At 36.1% G+C, this 19,812-nt stretch overlaps 1 protein-coding gene across 1 annotated transcript in view; it reads left to right on the top strand.

The window, feature by feature from the left end:
• Positions 1-19,812, top strand: part of LOC149568360 (transcription initiation factor TFIID subunit 14b-like) — a 91,046-nt gene that overhangs the window by 48,944 nt on the left and 22,290 nt on the right. The window contains exons 2-5 of the mRNA XM_089821302.1: positions 7,396-7,481; positions 7,784-8,005; positions 8,130-8,320; positions 8,466-8,590. Coding sequence (XP_089677428.1) covers positions 7,396-7,481; positions 7,784-8,005; positions 8,130-8,320; positions 8,466-8,590 — 624 coding nt within the window. The remainder of the gene's footprint in view (positions 1-7,395; positions 7,482-7,783; positions 8,006-8,129; positions 8,321-8,465; positions 8,591-19,812) is intronic.

Genomic DNA, 19,812 nt, shown 5'->3' with positions numbered 1-19,812 from the left:
GGACTTGCGCTCTTAGTGGAATCTCCAGAGAAGGCCGACTTCCTTATAGTTAGGATGCACTTAAACTAAAACTTTGAGGGAAAAGGGAGAAGGAATGCATAAAAGAAATAAATGCTGAAAGGGAAAGGGGGTGATGCACCAGATTGAAATGTGGTTACTACCTCTTCCTATGAATGCACTAAACATTAATACAACACCCAAAATACACTAATCTTAACTCTATTCTACTTTCAAAGAACTTGCATATAGGTTTGGAATGATCAAATGCTGAAAGGAAGGATATTTTCACTAAGTAGCAATTATCAACAAGTTAAACTCAACATACAAATATGAGAAAATGAAAATAAACATTCAAAATCAGGCAATACATATGAAATTAATGAATGGAAAGAAGAGGTAAGAAATATAGATTTCATTAATGGAAGGCAAAGGAATACAGTTGTAGCGCATAATGCTGCGACAAAATGCAAACAGAGAAGAACCTAGAAAATATTTACAACTTCACTTTTGAAAGATTTCAAGCATAACTCAAATGATACTTGAAGTTCAAATTGCAACCAAACTAGAGTTAGAGTTACAGAGAACAATAAATGAAAATTAGAAAGAAATCTGATCACGAAATGCAACTTGCTTGTGAAAGTAATAGGAAAAGCCCAAAGTAATGCACCCAACAAATAAAAGGATAAATCTAATAGATTTGATCCTTACAAGCAATAAAGAGGCATGGTGATACATTGGTGTCATGGAAAAAGGCCCCAAAAGTTGCTTAGCATTAAAGAATTAGCGTGGAAGACGTTTGTTGGACGCAAGAGATCAAATCACGTTGCTGTCAAAAAATGCGGGAAGGGATAACACACAGTGTTAACCCACTTGTGTACACTTGTAGAGTTGACCTATGTGGAAAATATCTAATTTGCCCCAAAAAGTGGTGGACTGTCGATAAAGATCTTTCATTTTGAAATGGACGGCCCAAATGTTGCAAAATCTCCCAATGAATGATTAAAACACAACTATTGATGAAGAAACTTTTAAAATTTGACGGTTGGCACATTTCCTAATGAACGGTGGAAGAAGCAGCAAAGAGCTTTCACTATTTCGCAGACTGCAAAAAATGACCCTTTCGAAATAGCGCAATGGGTTAACATGCAGGTTAACCTTCTACCGCTACTGAGCTACTCGGTAAAAGAACAATAGGAACACTTCACTGAGAACCCCAAGGCAAAGAATTGAGCCACTTGGTAAAAGAGGGCAGAAATGTTAAACACAACTTTTGATGTGTTAACTCCTTGCAAATAATCTAGTCCATTGAAGATTTCTCAGATCAGTTATCTGTGATGGGTTGAATGGGGGCAAAAATAGCCAATAGTTAGCTCATTAGAAATAAAGAGCACTTGCTCCTTAGAGTAGAATGATAGGAGAGGACATCTATGGAAGACTTGAAGAAAGAAAATTTGATTTCATTGAAAATATGGTGGATTCATGTTTATTTCAACTTGTTACATGCTGTTCTTCCAATTTCTCAATTGTTAGCTGAAGTGCTTTAATTTCAATGGAAACTATAACAATGTTTAATGAATTTCCATGGCTCATACTTTTTGCATCATGTTGATTATGAGTTGCAATTTAAAGTTAGTCTGAGTCCCTTTTTATGATGTTTAACTTTGATCATCGAATGTGCATTGTTAGTTATGATGGTGTTCATTGTGATATGATAATTCTATAATCCTTGGAAGATTGGACCAATTCCCGTGGAGTCATCATTGATCTTGGCAAAACATAACTTGGTTTTTATGGCATTCGTTCATTAGGGCATTATCCATTGATATCATTGCCCTTAGGAGTAGATTTAGATCCTTCTAGTCCATTTCCCTTTAATTTTAGTTTATTTCAGTTAAGTTTGTTCGAAGAGAAGCATCAAAAGATCACTATATCTAATGAGGAAGCTCCAACTACAACATTAAAGAAGTATAGAGCAATATCAAACACAAGTCTCTCTTGGATTATTGGCATACATCAAGCCAAACAAGCTCATATCCAACATAAAGTTGCAAGTTTGTAGTAGGGACTTTGGAGCAGCTCTATGATATTCACAATCTTAGCATACATGGGGTCTTTGCTCGAGAGAGGATAGAGTGTCCATCAACACTTTATTCTTTGTTGGTGTGGTCATAAGATACCCATCAACACAACTATTGGCATAATTTTTGGACTTGGAACAAGAACATCAAGAATCACTCTTTCGAGCCTCTAGATCTCAATCCTGAGTTCCTCACACTTTAGTGGTCTTTTGTGTGTGGCATAGGTAGCCAATTCAAGGAAAGAAAACCACATATTATAATGTTGTTTCAACAATGTTCCATATTGCAACTTCAAATAAACTTGCAGTGTGTGACCAAAAGCTCATCGTTGGCTTTGGTAATGCATTTTATGATCGTCACTTATGCATCATAGATTCAAAAGTTCAACCGTATGTATGAGTTAGCCTAAAAATGTGTTTTCTAATATGCAAATGCATTGAAAAAGATCATTTTTATTGATCACTGAAGTCATTGTGCCAAATGTGTAATGTCCCCATTTTAGCAGGCTCTTGTAGGTAGGCTTAGTCAGTTCATCATTGCGATCCTGATGAAATGACAATGTGATTTGAGGGTCTTTCTTGATTGGCTTGCTATTTATAGTAAGTCGGTTGTGGGCGATTACTATTTTTAGCAGTGCAGTTGAGGTATGATGCTTGGCTTTTTCAGTGATTGATTGAGTAAATTAATGGAGCTCTATATTATAAGTTGTTTATTAAGATTATCTTCATAAATGACTATATCATTTAAGTGTTATAATTTGATGGTGTGTTGAAGAAGCCTTTTAAGTAAAAGGCATCTTCATAAAGCTATGAGCTTGAGAGTTATTTATTTAAAATTATTAGATGGAAGCTTCCAATTAAAAGGTGTATTGATAAAGCATCTTTAATGACAAGTGTATTGGGGAAGCCAAATTGCATTTTGTATTATAGAAGAGGCTTCATGAAGGAAATAGATTCATTCTTGTCTATTGCATTTTTTATTATTTGTGAAGTTTCTTGAGGGTTTGATCATGGTTTTGTGACAGGACTGATTCCTCCATCTTTGACTGTACACTTTGAGCTGTTAGCAACACACAGTGAATTGGGTACACATGCTAAATTCTTCTGGTAATTGAATTGGTATTGCATACTAATTTGGTTAATAGTGATCTGCATTTTGGGTGTTTAGGAAGGAGGGCTTGTGAAGTATTATTTATGTTGTGTATTCAAGAAAGGATCACTTGGCTGCTAGGTGTTGGAACTGTTCTTTCTATGCTGCAATCAAGCCATTATTAGGAATTAATATGGCTGTGAATCATACAGTGGTTGGCCATGGTATCTATTCTTGAAATCTGTTACATCATGTTGTTTGAAGGAAAATAAAATCACTGCATATAGGTGTTAGCAATCTACAATTTGGTGTGGTGTGGCAAGGCACATTGGGAGGTAAAATTACTTTCCATTCAAAGAACCAACTGTCACTGTGAGATGCTCATATATTCTGCAATTTGTATGGGTTTAATTATGCAATTTCAAGTTTAAAGGGTGTCACTGAGAGACACTAATTGAGGGGCTGCTATCATTTTTTGAGGCCTGTTATACACTTCAACTTGGGCGGCCAAAATTGGAGATTGAATGTGACATTGGCTTCCACATTTGGGCATCACAAATTATAACTGTTTGGTGTCATTTGAATCTGCTCACTATTGGAAGATTGATAGGGTTTGGGACATCATTGTTTGGACGTTATCTATAGTCACAATTTCCTGTATGTACCAGTGTTTGGCCAAGGCAAGGCAACGTCAATCTTCTGCTGGCAACTTTGCCATAAGATGGAAACAATTGGAGTTGGTGTGAGCATTCTAGCTGCTGCAATAATTATTTACGAATGCCAGCACTCATCCAAGTTTTATAATTTTACAATTGCCTTGAATATTTTTGCAATAATTACCCCTACTGAAATTGAAGTTGGAGTTCAAGATTTGTCATTTTATCAGTAATTACATTTCATGCTCTTGTTTTAGCATTTTTTTTATTCCAGAAAAACAAAAAAAATGTTACCGAAAACACAAAAAAATTACATATCTTCCAGCATTGCTAGTGTGACTAGCAGGGCTCTTATAGTGGTATTAGAGCAGTTTCCTGCTAGCCTGCAAGGAATTGGGATTTGACATGGCACAAAAATTCATTCCTGACAAACACTACACCCGTAGAGGTCATAATTCTCCACCTGCAGATGAAGAACAACCACCAATTACTAATGAAATAGGAAATCAGCTAGGAAGAATGATGAGGCATCACATTAGGAGTTGAGAAGGAGACAACTTTGCTATTGACAGAAAGGACCTTATGATAGAGGATACACCTATTCATTGAGGCCTAAAGGAAGGGCAAATTGTTCTATGTGGGTGTACTATGATGAGGTTTGAAGCTAAATCCTCATAACAGTCTATTGGTTTAGATGATGATGATCAGGAGTTCACTGAGGTATATTTAGTGAGGAGTGCATGCAATTTCACTTTTGACCCATATGTGTAGGATATTTATTGGGTGCAGAGTTTGTTTGTGTCTAAGTCTAATGTTTGGCTTGATAGCTTGTTTGTTGCAGAGAAAGGGGACAAATCTAGACTTCCTATTGGGTTGTTTACTTGTGATGTTCCGCTTTCTGCATCATCAACACTGGTGTTGAGGATAGTTCTACAAACTATGTTGTTTATGTTGATGCAATTGTGTTTACAGGGATTATTTGGTGATGATGGGGACATCACATGCATTTTTCCTTAGGATTCTGGTTGTGGTTGGGGTTTGATGTGTTACTAGATTATGATTAATTGAGGACAAGCAATCTTGGGGAGAGAGGACCGTAATGTTGCCATTTTAGCAGGCTCTTGTAGTTGGGCTTAGTTAGTTCATTATTGTGACCCTCGTGATCTGACAATGTGATTTGAGGGTCTCTGTTGATTGACTTCCTATTTATAGGAAGTCAATTGTGGGTGGAAAACACTCATTTCATGCAAATTCTCTTGTATATGAACATTCAAAAGGTTTGTGCACCACCACCAACAGTAGCGAAGTTTCTCCATAACAAGCATACCCACACACAACATTGCTGAGACAAACACATGCTGAAGCGCTCTATAATATTAAATCAAAGATCTACATGAAGGGTTTAACCTGTTATAGATACCCAATTTCAATTGATTATAAATGCTAAAATTTCCTTGCACATGGTTTGAATTCACTGTTAGCAAACAGTCCTTATCATCATCACTTGCCTAAGAAGGGTTGAACGATACAGCAACATGAGAGAGAGAGAGAGAGAGAGAGAGAGAGAGAGAGAGAGAGAGAGAGAGAGAGAGATTGATTTTCATGTCAGTCACATGACTGAGGTGATTGCACCATGCTGCCATCTCTGCCTTTCACCAAACCTTTATCACAGCATACAATTTTCTGGGCTTCCTTTCCCTTGGCAATTTAAACTTTTATTTAATTTATTTTCCCTCACATTGCAATGTTGCATTGATCCTTTCTCAAGCAGTGTTAATAATATTGGCTTGTTGGTAAGCACCCTTTCATGACAATTATATGTAAATAAGTTTACTTATGTTTAAGATATCCATTTAATTTTATAAATTCCTTTACACAAATTTCCTAAATTTTGAGTTCTATGCAATAATACTAAGCATGGATTCACTCTATGAAATGAAAATAATAATGGTAGCCATTGTAACATCTGAAATGACATACACATGACCACATTATGGCTTTTCAGATCACAACACCAGACTTTGGAATTGCCACCAATTTTGTTCCAAGTATACATGGGTGTTTTACTACACTTCTCATACTTGACTCAAGTATGATATGGTTTTGTGAGTGTCATCTCCAATGTAGCCACCTTTGGGAAAATAACCTAGAATTGCATAATTAGATGGGGAAATAATCCCATACCTTGCATACTCAAGTCACCGATCAAGTGTACAGCATCATATACAATTATCACATCATAATATTGCTCAGCCAATATACTTCATTCCACATGAAATATGAGTCATTAAACATCCAAGTGCCAACATAACAATTACAATATCCATTAAAGTCCTGTATGCAAATACAAAAGCATCCACTAGATAGGATAAAATATAAAGATGATCAGACCTTCAGATGAGTATCTCATGCATACTATAGAATGCACTTAGGATCTAGATGCTGCTACAAAATTACACCAATGAAACTTCAATGACAATATAATACAAGGATCATCAAAGCTACATCCACGACCTAGAATAACTAAGTGCAAGTGGTAGGGGTGTTACATTATCTTCATTTGTGGTGTGCTTATCTTATTTAAACTCTACGTTATCCTGGATGAAGTGGCCCACTATTATAAAGGGAATCTATAGTCCTCTTACCTTGAATCTTTTGGATGGGTGGTATGCCCTTCCCAGAACATCCCACTACTGGGTATCGATTAAACCATAGCTTGCTGCATTCCATTATTATAAATAGTAGGGTGCCTGTATCAGTGGAAGCAATGCCCTAAAATTCTTTGGGCAGTAGATCCAATTAGATCTTGATAATGCGAATCCCATTGGTGTGGTAAGTGTAACTTAACCTGTGGCCATTCACTTGATCTGGTTCCGACAGCGCCTGCTGCATATGCAGCGGGCTGCCCTACCTCTATATTGGTGATTATTGAAGCCCCTGCAGCAGAATAGCTTTCATTACATTTCATTCAACACCCCCCCACTAGCCCCTACTATATAAATGGGGGTGCCAGGGCCCTACCTTGCCCTATGACCTAGACGCAAAGAAATGGATCAAAGTATTCCTCTTCATATGCTTGGCCATTGAAAACATTACCGAGTTGTATTACTTGACAATCTGATAGGAGCTAAAAGCTTCACAACCTTGACCACAAGATTACTTGCTCAAAGTTTTTTCTTGCCTGTCATACACGATCACTTGCATAATGATGCAAGCAGTTACCTTCTTATGATTTGACAGGCTTCAACAGTATAAGAACTATAACTTTCTTAGTGCATCCCATACAGTCACAGGGAGGCATATTCTGTTGTAGTGTTGTTTTATGTCTTAAGCACTTTTCAGTTCTGTTTTTGGTCCTCTTTGATTGGGATTATTTAGCACATGTCCCAGAGTTTCCCTTGGCACTTATGATTATAATGTTAGCATTTATTTATCTGAGTTTCAAATACCTTTCTTTGATTGTGATTATTGTGTTTTTTCCAATAGCATTATGGGTTCATTCTATGGGGATAGTTACAAGTATATGACACGTCTGATTTTTTTTTTATGTTGTGGTTTTCTGGGAATTTCAGAATCAAATAAGGGCAAATGATGTGGAAATGGCAATACCTATTGTTTATGGAACAATATCCTTCTGGCTGGGGAAAAGGGCAGATGAGTGAGTATTTCCTTCTCTAGTACAAACATATTTCCTAATATTTATTTTATTTGTATAAAATTAATGCCTCTAAGATTCCCTCTGTGAATATGATCAATGCATTTTTTCTGGGATTAAACATGGCAATAATCTTTGTTTTCTTCATTTTGAATGATGTGATGGATTAGGCAACTTACAATATATATATATATATATATATATATATATATATATATATATATATATATATATATAAGCATGAAGGCCGCAATGAGCATTATATGTCTGTCTTTTACATTTTCTGAAATTTCCACGTGTCTCAGGCACCGGACTCATAGATGGACTGTCTATATTCGTGGGGCAACAAATGAGGATCTTAGCATCGCAATTAAAAGAGTTGTCTTTGAGTTACACCCGAGTTTTAACAATCCAATCAGGGTTGTTGACTCTGCTCCATTTGAGCTGTCTGAAACAGGGTGGGGTGAATTTCAGATAAAAATGACTATTTTCTTCCACAGCGATGTAGCAGAAAAACCATTGGAGATGTAGGTTAATTCAATGCAACTATTCTTCCAAATTTACACTATTTTTTCATTCCAACAGCATGCTACTATATATATCTCAACTATACATTTACAGAATTCAAATGTATTTCCTTCTCATAAGCAGATATCATGAGCTAAAGTTACATCCTGAAGATCGTTCTGGACCACCAACAACAAAGAAACCAGTGGTTGTTGAGTCATATGATGAAATTGTCTTCACAGACCCTTCAGAAGCTTTCTATTTGCGTGCTCGTGAACATCCAGCTGTTGTTGTATCTGGAAGTCCTTCTGGCTTGAGCTTAACACCCCCTTCAGGTTGGTCTATCCTATTGTTCAATGTGACTCAAGGATAATTGTGCTCTTATTATTTTCAGATTTTTAGAAACGGATTAACACTATTGCCTGCTATGAGTTTCAAGATTTGTTATTCCTATTGCCAAAGAGATGTGTTTTGTTTCAGGGATTGCAAATGATAATTTTAGTGAGAAGAAAAGAGGAGATACAAAGGAGCATCCCCTAAGTCAGTGGTTCTTGCGACATTCTGAAGCTGATGAATTGGCCCAACTAGTTGCAGCACGGCAAAAGGCAAGTTACTCTAGTCTTGACCCATAAATTTCATTTATATTAAATTGAAATTTCAGTTATATTATTTTTGTCCATGACTAGGAATTCATGATCTTTTAATCTTGAATGGGACTTTATGTAAACTTACTCTAAATGAGAAAGGTTATTTAATCCCATTTACTCTAAACTAGGGTAAATTAATAAAATATCACAAATAGTCAGAATTTACCCCAGGTGATGGAGCTGGCAATTGTTAAATGTGCTGCAACAATTACTTCAGAAAATCAAATAAATAAGGTACTTCGCTGGGAATTCTGATGTAGACATCTTCTGGCAGATGGCTGAAGATAATTTGTTTTGATTAAGTAAAAACAGGTTTTAAAGGACCCGAAACCTTTTACAAAGTAGCTAACAACAAGAGCAAAGAAGCTCAGAAGTATTGTGCATCAGCACCTAAAAAACAGAACTAACTAAGCCCAAGAGTCTTGATACAATCAACAGCAAAAGACAACCAAAAGAAAGCAAAAAGCCAGCAAAAAGACAGCTATAGGGTCTTCAGGACATCCGTAGCCTGATCTGCAAGGATATTCATTTTAATTACCGAGGCCTTCAGATCATCCATTTCTTTGGCTTGCATGACCTTAGTCTTCTTAGAATTAGCCCTGGTACGTTTGCTGGGTCCCTGTTCCTCTTTCAAGTACTTTATTCCTTGGATTCTCCCCTATTCCATTTTTTCTAGCAGAGTCTTAATTTTGTCTGCCACAGTCTTTGTTAGTGTGTATGGAAGTTGGAATTTGTGAACTCATTGCCTATCATAGTAGGTCACTTTTCTAGCTTTAATGTCCCTTTCTTGGATCACCTTGTACTTTGCCCTAAACTGATAAAGCCAAACAAAATTGTTGGCGAGTAGTCAGGTGTTGTCATTGATGGCAACATATCTCATTTTCATGGTTGCTTGGGTTGACAATTAATTTTGTTGTACTAATTATGTGAAAAGTGCCCAACTCCAGGAAGATAATGCAACATATAGGTAGACAGTTTTGGTTGGTGATGACAAAAGAGTCATTGGATGAGGCTACAAACTTGGGAATATGGTATATACAGTGTGTATGAGCTATTGGTATGGTCACTTGTGTTATTATGAGGTATAGCATGAGTTTGGTAATGCGAAGTAGAACAGGTTCATTCTGACAGAGTTTTAGGATAGTTTATGTGATTGGCTATTTTGGCTTAGCAAATTGAATTGCCTTTTCAATTCGATTGCTTAGAAATAGTGGGATGACATCCAAGGACTTAACTCTTGGATAGCATGGTCCAATTCTGTATTCTGGTAATTGAGTGGACACGTTTTGTGAAAGGTCAGTTAAGATAGTTGAATTAATAATCATAATGGTATAAAGCAAACATCTCTTGGCATGCACCATGTATGTATGGAATGTGATGTTGTTTTGATGTAATGTGCGAGCATTGATGCTGAATTACAAATCAGAGTAGATATGTGGTTCAGTGGAACTAATTAGGCATTAAGATGCTATGTAATAGTTTATTTTGTTGTAATACCTTCGTTATATTTGGGTAGTGAGTCTAGAAGGTGGCTATAACTTTCATTCTTGAAGAATGAACTATCTTTTTGTTCTCAACTCTTTACAGGGTTGCAGACCTCTAACAATGTCTTGACTCCTAACAGGGACACATGTACTAAATGCTATGTAGAGACTCCTACTGAGATACTTTCAGATTAGTGCATAATCTTGTGGGTTCAATCCCCACCAGGGTTTTCTCTTGGTGGTTGTTTCCTTGAGACAAATCACAGTGTTATAAGTACTTCTTTGATATATGCTTTACTTTTATCCATTGTAGTTTATGGTTGCACGTGGGTAAGTCATAAATTATTGAATTGGTTTAAAAGTGCTGCAACATTGATTCATCCCCCTCTCTTAGTGTCACTTGATTCTAACAATTGGTATTAGAGCCTGGTGCTTCAGAAGAAGTCTTGCAGCTTGAGGAGGATCCTAATAGATGCTAGTAGCTTACAAAGGAATTTTGATGTAGCACTTAAGGACTTGTATAGAGCCAATGCAGATAAGGAGAGGTTGAAATTAAAGCTTAATGATGCACAAGATTACATCAAAGAACTCAAGGAATAATTGATATCTCAAGGGTTAAGTGGAAGGAATCAGTTGAGCAGAGGAATGAACCTAAGATAGTTGAGATTGAATCTTATTAGATCTGGTTGAGAAACTTCAAAAGGAAAAAGAAGCACTTTAGCATGAATTTGAGACTATGTTACCCTAGGTTTCTAGGACAAGGGGACGGGGAAATGGGTTTCCAGGACATTTTTTTTTTTTTTCTCTCTGAGTAGGGGACGATAGTGGAAACAGCTACATAGAAAATAGGGAAGATTTAAAATATATAGTGAAAGTTTAAATATTCATATAAAAACACAGATAAAGCACGCTTATATGAATTGTAGAAAACTTATATGAATTATAGAACCTTAACATTTAATGTTGTTAAGTAATTTAACTTTAGAGTTCAAATGAAAGTGGAAATCAAACAAATTATCAAAACCGAAACAATAATTTTTATGGGACAGCCAAGGGAAAGGTTTCTGGAAGTTTCCGAGTTCCATGGATGTCTTGGAAATGAGGATGGATCAAATTTTGCCGATGCGCCCCCGGGTAACATTGATTTGAGATTACCCCTCTTCAAATGGCTCAAGAGATTGAAATGGAAAATTACAAAAATAAAAACTTGAAGCAGTTGTAAAGAGGAAAAACAAATGAATGTCATTATTTGAATACTCGATTTGGACAAGTGAAGTTGGAACTTGAAGATTCAAGAACTAATTGTTAGGAGCTAAAAAAGTACACTAACATTGTCAAGGGCGAACTTGTTGAAGCAATATTACATCTTGGGAAACTCTACTCAAGCAATGATAGACTTCATGAATATTTGCAACAGCGGAAACTTAAGGGTGACATAACTAGACTTGGTTATTATGCTGAAAGTTCTAAAGCAACCTAGGAAAGACCAATGCAAGACCCTATTTAGACATCTATTCTGATTGATGGACCAAAAGAGCAAATCAAGACGATTAAAGGAAGATGCTATGCCTACAACAAGTATGGACATGCGAAGAAAGATTACAAAAGAAACGCTGATACTAAGCCTTTTACTAGTAATTGTTTTAATTGTTGGCTTTATGGGCATAAGTAACATGAATGCAAAGCAAAATCAAGTCGTAGGACATATGAGAGATCTAATTCTAGGTCTAATGCTAGAAGACCTATTGGAAGTAACAATGTCATATCTTCTAGAGTTGCATGTTATAAGTGCAACAACTTTGGACATATTGCAAGAGATTGTAGGTTGCAAGTAAATCAAGGTGGACCAAGGTATGGAACTCTGTTGTTACATGTTAGAAATGCAATAATCTAGGGCGTACAACTAGATGCTGCAAACTTAATGATTTTGTCAACAATAGAAGAGCACCTAATAGTAGAACAATTTCAATTGAAGAAGGAACAATTGATCTAATGTCACAGACTATAAGAACATCAATGATACATTGTGAAGGAAATTAAGTTTGACTGTGAGAAAGTGTGGAGGGAGAAGAAATAGAATGATTCATCAAGTAAGGAGGAGCTTTTCAGTTTGATCCTTCTAGTTCAAACATTGAACTTGCCACATCAACTTGAGCTGGCCAAGCAAGCCTTTAGACGGAAGTAAATGTGCAACAAAATTTCTTGCCCCCGAAATCTTAGTTAGATCATGCAAGCATGGATTAAGATGTGTCAAGCTTGGAAGCCATGATATCTTTGATTGCATGCCTTGATGAGTCAATTTGAGACATTGTTGCGGATTTTCATGGCTATTGTCTCTTTAACAAGTTTTTTCAGTATGTGACCTAACACATTAATTGCAAGATGAATTGGACAATTTGATGGATAATTTTGATTCATTTCTCACCATTTGAGATAATGCTAGTAATCAAAGTGTTTGAGCAAGTATTTTCCATAGATTTCAAGCAAACCCTGTTTCAACAACAAAAGGTATTTAAATTTTGTCTTGCGAGCTTTGTTTTGGTCAATTCTAGTTGGTCAAGCATGGATACACCACAAATTTATAAACAGAGGAAAGGAATAGGTACCATTTCAAGAAACACCTCTTCAAAAAATGGAGGATGATTTCTAGGGTGCATTTTCCCAAACCCTCGATGAAGTGTTACATGTTGAAGATATAAGGACCTATATTCACTGCAAGTATGAGACAATTGGAAATGCTAACATTTGTAGCGACCTAAAAGATGTGCTAAATAAGGATAGGACCTTTGAGTCAGAGTGTACAGATTATGGACTTTGAGGAATTAGAATGGATAAATAGTGTTCTTAGCAAGATTCATGATCAGTTTTTCTATTTGGGAGATCAACTTGTTAAAATAACCAAAGAACTCATTCACTTAGTGATTGGATTTGACAATGTGGGTATGATACCCAATGCAATGAAGACTATCAAGAAGGAAGTGGAGAAGAACACTAGATCCAAGTGAGATAAGTGAGCTAGGAGTCTTGTAGATATTAGACAAAAGGATGCAAGACTTGTTCCAAGATAATGGGCTATAAGATGCATTATAGTAACAAGCATAATTCAATTTCAGTTGGGATTATCCATATTGCGTACAAGATGGTTGTTGAGCATGAGCACTTTGATGTTTGTGAGATCATTAGACAACAATTACTTGAGAGCATTAGAAGAATCAAGCATGATAAGTTGTAAGTATTTAGGGTTGGATCACTTATCTTATACATGTTCTTCCATATCATTCAATAGGTTTTTAAATATGCATCCTCGTGCATGGAGAAGTGATGTACCCACTGCGCTTCAGATACCACAACCTTACAAAATGCAAGATAAGAACTAATGCGGTAGTGTTTTATTTAGATTGTTTAAAGAATTTTAGAGGGAGATGAAACAAAGAGTAAGAATGAATACCTAAGGAAATTGTAGAAAAATATTCTAAGACTATGTGCTTCATGGTAGAAATTGATAGTACATGCATGGAAGCAATAGAGTCTAGAGTGCAATGGATCCCACCTATGAGATATGAGGTAGATCCATGCATTGTTGTTCAACATGTAGAAGCCATCCTTGCATTTAAGAAAGATCCCAATGTTGAGCGATGGAAAACTTATGAAGAAAAGTATAGCAAAGTGAGAGAAGCACTCACTAGGGGATTAAGGAAGAGAAACATAGAAAAGCTTGTTGATAATATTTCTGAAAAGGAAGGTATAAAAAAAGAACAAATGATAGGGCTAAGGAAGAGGAGTGATGAAGTTATACATGCTATGGTTGAAGCCTCTATATTTGGGAGGTTAGGAGAGGAGGAAAGTGTTGAGGAGCAACCACTAGAGGTGCAGATGCACCACCAACAATAGTGGTGGAGCCTGAGATAACCCTTGCACCTCAACAAGTTGCAAGGAAGTCTACAAGGAAATTCCACCAATGAAGGTTGAGCAAGTAAAGATAGAGACAACTTATATTGTTGCACCATCAGTAAGGCCTTCTAGGATTGCTAGACTCAAGGTTAAGGCTAAGGGACCTAGTCCTAAAAACTAAAAGGTGATAGGGTCTGCACCTAAGAATAAACCATAGACCAAGTCTCAAATAGAAGCAAAGAAAGATGACTAGAAAAACAAATGGAAACCTCACATGAAGATCATTGAAAGGATAGAGAAAGAAGGATTGATTAGTCAATTAACCAAGTATTATGACATTTATGAATCTAATGATCAAAAAATCGTAGAAGATTCAGTTATTACTTATCGATTGAACTTCAAGAGGAATCTCATTGAGATTAAGGGAAGCATTCTCAATGATCTTTTTGAGAAACTAGACATAAGGAAACAAAGGGCATATAGAAGAAGATTAGAGGATAAGGGAGAAAGCTCTACATGATCTTTGTGCTTTGATCACATATGGGGAGATGCACATAATAATGAACAAGGCCAAGGATAAAATGAGGTCTAGGATGACAATTATAAAGTTAATGATAGACAATATTGAAGAGATTGGTGAGGGATGATCTCTCAAGTATTAATGGACATTAATGGCAAGGGTGTACCAACATCGACAATATAAGTAGAAGGAATTACAATTAAAGAACATATTGTGACAACTATGGAGCAAAGTAAGGATGATACTGATGATATGAATCAATTTATTAGTATAGTCCAACAACCTGATTTCTTTGCAACTAGTGTGCCTATCACCTAAGAACCTTCTAAGGAAGAGCCAGACAAGAGTGCCTTTAATGGGAACTTCATATCTAATGAAGAAATTAGAGAGAGAATCCTTGAGGCACATGACATGGTTGGTGAAGGAGGGGAAAAGCAAGAAGATGAACAAGAGAAGGAGAAAGAAAAGGAAAAAGATAAAGAAGATATTATGACCGAGGTTGAGATAAGGGAGGTGATCAGTGAAGGCAAGCCTTCTATGATCACACTTGATGAGGCAGTAGAGGTGATGTATAGTTAGAGCCCCAATGTCCAAAACATATTGAGCTTAGCAATGACCCTACTGATAAGGGTAATGAATCTGAGAAGTCAACAAAGGTAATTGGTAAAGTGGAAAATCTCTTGGAGACTCCCACTAATTCTAATATAAAATAATTGTTGGCAAGTGATCTGAGCAAAGCACTTGCTAGTGTTGAGAAGGAAGGAGATCTAGAAACATACGACGAAGACAATTGATTAGAATTTCAATGATGGCCTTTGCTAAGGCTAAGGAAAGATCAAAGAAGAAAACTGAGAAGAAGGCAAGAGTGTTAAGTAGAGCACTAGACATTATAAACAAGGTATTGCCTATCCCATTCACCTTTTAGAGCAGCGAAGTTGTGGATAATTTGGGCAAAGTGTTAGATGAGGTTGATACTCATTTTCAATCTGGAGGAAGCAGTTAAAGCAAAAACAAGCATATAATACAAAGCATAAAAGTTTAATAAGGTATGTGCTTCCATTGCTTGTATTTATGAAGGTAAAAAGTTATACATTTATTGCGTGAGGTCAGCTAAGTATGTAGTAGGCGTTGAAAAATTAATTAAGGAGGAAAAGTAAAGCTTGGATAAGTTACCAAGAATGTATGAATCATCTAATGAACCAATCACAAACTTTGATAAGGAAGTTAGCAAGTCAATGGATAAATAAGTACATTGCAACATGAGAGAGAGAGAGTTCTGAAGAGATTTGCTGTGGTAAAGTCTTTTTATTCCAAAGATTGAAATAATACAAAAAGAATTGGAATTGCTAGAGACAACTCAAAAGTCTTATGCAATTTTCAGGCCTATAAATCTCGAGGCAACAAAGATAGTTGTTTATGCATTGTGTGGAGAGATAGAGGTGGCAGAGAATTTGAAGAAGACATGGGACATTGACTTTCAAGCACACCCTTTTTCATTCCCTTGTAGAGAATGCTTAAGTTGCAAGAGCCACTCCAACTCATGGTTATGACAAATGATTGGTATGGGTGGGATGAGACTAGGACAGAGCAGGGGAAGATGGTGGAGGGGACTGTGAAAAGTGATGCACAGTCTCTCTAGTTGCTCTAGTTTTGTAGGTCATCAAATATGGGAATGGGGATGCGCCTGCCCTTGGTGAGGTTTATGAATGCATCTACTTTGTGCTTGACTAGATGAGGGCAGTTGTGTGAGATGACCCCACTTTAGCATTCCATAATGAGCATATTCGGCCAATCATTTAGTGCAGATGGGATATCCCGAACGCTCCTGTGCACATGGCTTCTTATGCATTGAATTCAAAGTGATACATGTCGAGGCCTAGTAGAGTTACACTGATTTAGGATGATGAGGTGAAGGAATGGTTCTTTAAGTGTATTGATATGGTGTATGATGGTGAAATTGTTGGCAAGATTCGCACCGAGTTGACAAGATATGCAATGCTTAGAGGTTTTGTCGATCGCAAAAAAGGCGGATATAAGAACTATGGCACAAGAGGACCTAATATTGTGGTAGAACTATCATAGATGGAAGTCGACAACTACTACACTAGCCATTCATTTGTTATCTCAAGTTTCGAGTTCTTCAACTTTAGAGGGGATATAGCTCCATTCACTCCCTTAAGAGGAACAAATTTACGTCTAAGAGAGTAGAGAAGCTAGTGGTTGTACATAGTGCCTTGTGTATTGCTGATCGTAAGATAGGTTTACAAGGAGAATGTAATAACATGATGAGATGTAGAAGCACAACAACCATCACAGATTGATGAGGACAAGGATGCAATGACATTAGATGTAGGCTAGTTGGTGTTCGTTTGGTAGATCTTAACCATGAGGAGTCTAGTAGTTTCAGTAATGAGGAGTGTAGTAACACTCCAACTTTGTCACAACAAAGTAATAGGCTCTTGGACCTTGGATTGCAAGCGAAATGAAGTAAGTATATTGGATACTAAATACTAGTTAGTGTCTAGAAACATATACTTGCATTAAGTGAACTGCGATGATGTTACTTAATGATCTTTGATGAGATTTTGTTATTAAATGTTGGTTATTGAGGATAATTTACAGATGATTTTATGTGAGAAAGGACAATGTCATAACATTCAAACATATAAATGTGATTTGATGTTGATATATATGTGCTTCAACTATTTTGTTAACATGGATATGTACTAGGCATCAATGTCACCCAGCTCCATAAGTCTAAGTGTGCCTATTTCCCCAATGGTGGTTATTTGGAGATTATAGATTGGCCAATCTTCCTAACCCTAGTCTCCTTGTGTTTAGTGAGTGCGATTTGTGTTTGAAAAGATCCTTATTACATTTGGCTACCACCATATGGTTATGTCGATGACCCTGAGCCTTTGTATATACTTTGTAAAGAGTGTTTGTATATAGATACATTTTGTAGGAATTTCATTGGAATTATGAGTTTATGTTTAAATCAATAATTTTATGATTTAATGGTTAATTTTGATTAAATGGGTTCTAAAAGATTCTCATATGATTTTTGCATGATGAAACAATGTCTCAATATTGTTTGGGGCACTTGGGAATAATTGGGGTTGAAAAGGAAGTGATTGTTTATTAAATCTGTGATTTATCATTAAATTGAACTTTGTAGTGTAAATGCTTAATTAAATATTTGAAAGAGATTAATTGATATTTTAAAAGAGATGAATAATGGAATAATGGCTTTTATATATTGATTTTGAAGGCATAGGCATGGTTTAGTAAAATAAAAATAGGAATTCGGAAGTACTTTCACATAACCTCCCTACACTTGAATTTGGAAATGAAGATTGCGAAGTGGATTCTTGATTTCTTTTTATTTGGGTATGGAGGTATTGGATTAGGAATGTGGACACCCACCACACAACTTCCCCCCCCAACTGCTCCAAAATTGTGTTCTCCCATTTGGTATGCTTAAAGATACTCAAATTTCAAATTTTGGGCATATGAGATGTAAGAAACTTCATGACTTTTATTGTAGCCAATCTTTTTGCTTCTAGTTTGTTGCAAATGAATCAGTGGTTGATTTAGAACATTTTCTCTTTTTAAACCAATTCATTTGATTGCGTATTGATTTTGTTGTGAGAAAAATTGAGAAAACTCCATGTGTAAGCCATTACAATGCCAAAATTGTAGTAGAATGCATATTTTGTGTATGTGTAACAGACTAAAAATTTAGAACATAAGTTTGCTAAGTTTACCAACTATTTATGATAAAATGAACTTGATTACGTATGGAGTTGTAGCAAACAACTTTACATTTCGAAAAAAAATTACATGATAAAATAATCGCTGCATTAATCTATACTTAGCAGGAATATTTAATTGAAAAACAAAGTAACCTTTACCAAATCTACTTCATTTAAAAGGAAAAGGAATTACATGATCAACTAAGCAAGAGAACAAAATACAACTCTTCAATTTAAATTTTTCTTATTGACAATTAGGCAAGCAATTTGCTGTATCTAAATAGAGTAATCGCACAATGTTTGAAGAGGTTGAGTTTGATAGAGAGAATTCAGCATGAACCATGTATCCTAATCTCTGACTGGTGTCTCGATCAGGGGGAAAAGGCATCACTGGGGCGTTTAACCACCTAACCATGGATCGTATTCGATCCCCCCTAGGCTTCTTTGAGATCCAAAGCAAACCTGACCTTCTGCGAGGGATGGTGGATGATCAAGTCTAGTCTCCTGGGAATCCTGTGTAGAGACACTTACATGGTGATCAGTCACACTCCGTAGCCTGCAGCTACTCTAGTACGACTTCTGTCATGATTGTATCTAGCAATTCTATTTTGACATCCAATTATCTTACCTTCGTCAAAGATTTTCTATATCTGGAGTCAACTTCTCACCTTCCCAACGAATAGTTTTATGTTTTCTAATTTTTATACTTATTAGTTTGTTTTCTTTTTCTTTTCTCGTGAATGTTTACAATTTTCTTCATTTTTAATTTATAAGATGATATGTTAATTTCCAAATCAACCTGTTTGTTGTACGAGTAGGTGTGGGTCTTTGGCAGTGTAATGGTGAGCTAACACCCTTCCTTCTGACTTTCACTGGCCTTACTAGGAATGAGCACAAATCAGCTTCTCCACAATACCACACCGGTATAGTTTAACTTCCCATCTTCTTGTGAAGTAACAGTTGAATCAGGGAATGTCTCATGTCAAATAGAACAAGATGTTATTTCAGATTCACTCACGGACTTAAGATCAACTAAGCTATCGATAGTTTTCCCTTTGTGCAGTTGATTAATGACATTTATACAAGTTCATTCAATCACAGAGATTCAACCTTAAACTTGGAGCAGGTTAACCTTGAGATTCTTAATGGTCATTCTTATTTTGTCCTTAAAGGAGATTTGTCGTGTTTATTAAAGATTCCAACTAAAAAATGTCACTTAGACATTGTCCAAAATTACATGGAAGTCAGAGTGTTTCTTTCTTACCATTGAAATGGATATAGGCTTGTCTTTTTTTTCAACTGCTAACTGAGTGAATATGGACAGACTTAGAATGAATAATACCCAAATCAGAATCAACCTTAGTTACCGATTTGGGATACGAATCCGATTCGGGCACATGAATCGGATCCGTGGATTCGTGATTTTTTTTTTTCCCCGATTAGGATTCGTGGAGGATTCGTGAATATATATATTACTGATCTTGCCCAAGCCCCAACTAGTAACAGATATATATATATATATATATATAT

The sequence above is a fragment of the Cupressus sempervirens genome, chromosome 3, assembly GCF_028749045.1.
Source record: "Cupressus sempervirens isolate cs-2001-9-10 chromosome 3, ASM2874904v1, whole genome shotgun sequence".
In the NCBI taxonomy this organism is placed as follows: Eukaryota; Viridiplantae; Streptophyta; class Pinopsida; order Cupressales; family Cupressaceae; genus Cupressus; species Cupressus sempervirens.
This window is presented reverse-complemented; position numbering and strand designations above follow the sequence as displayed.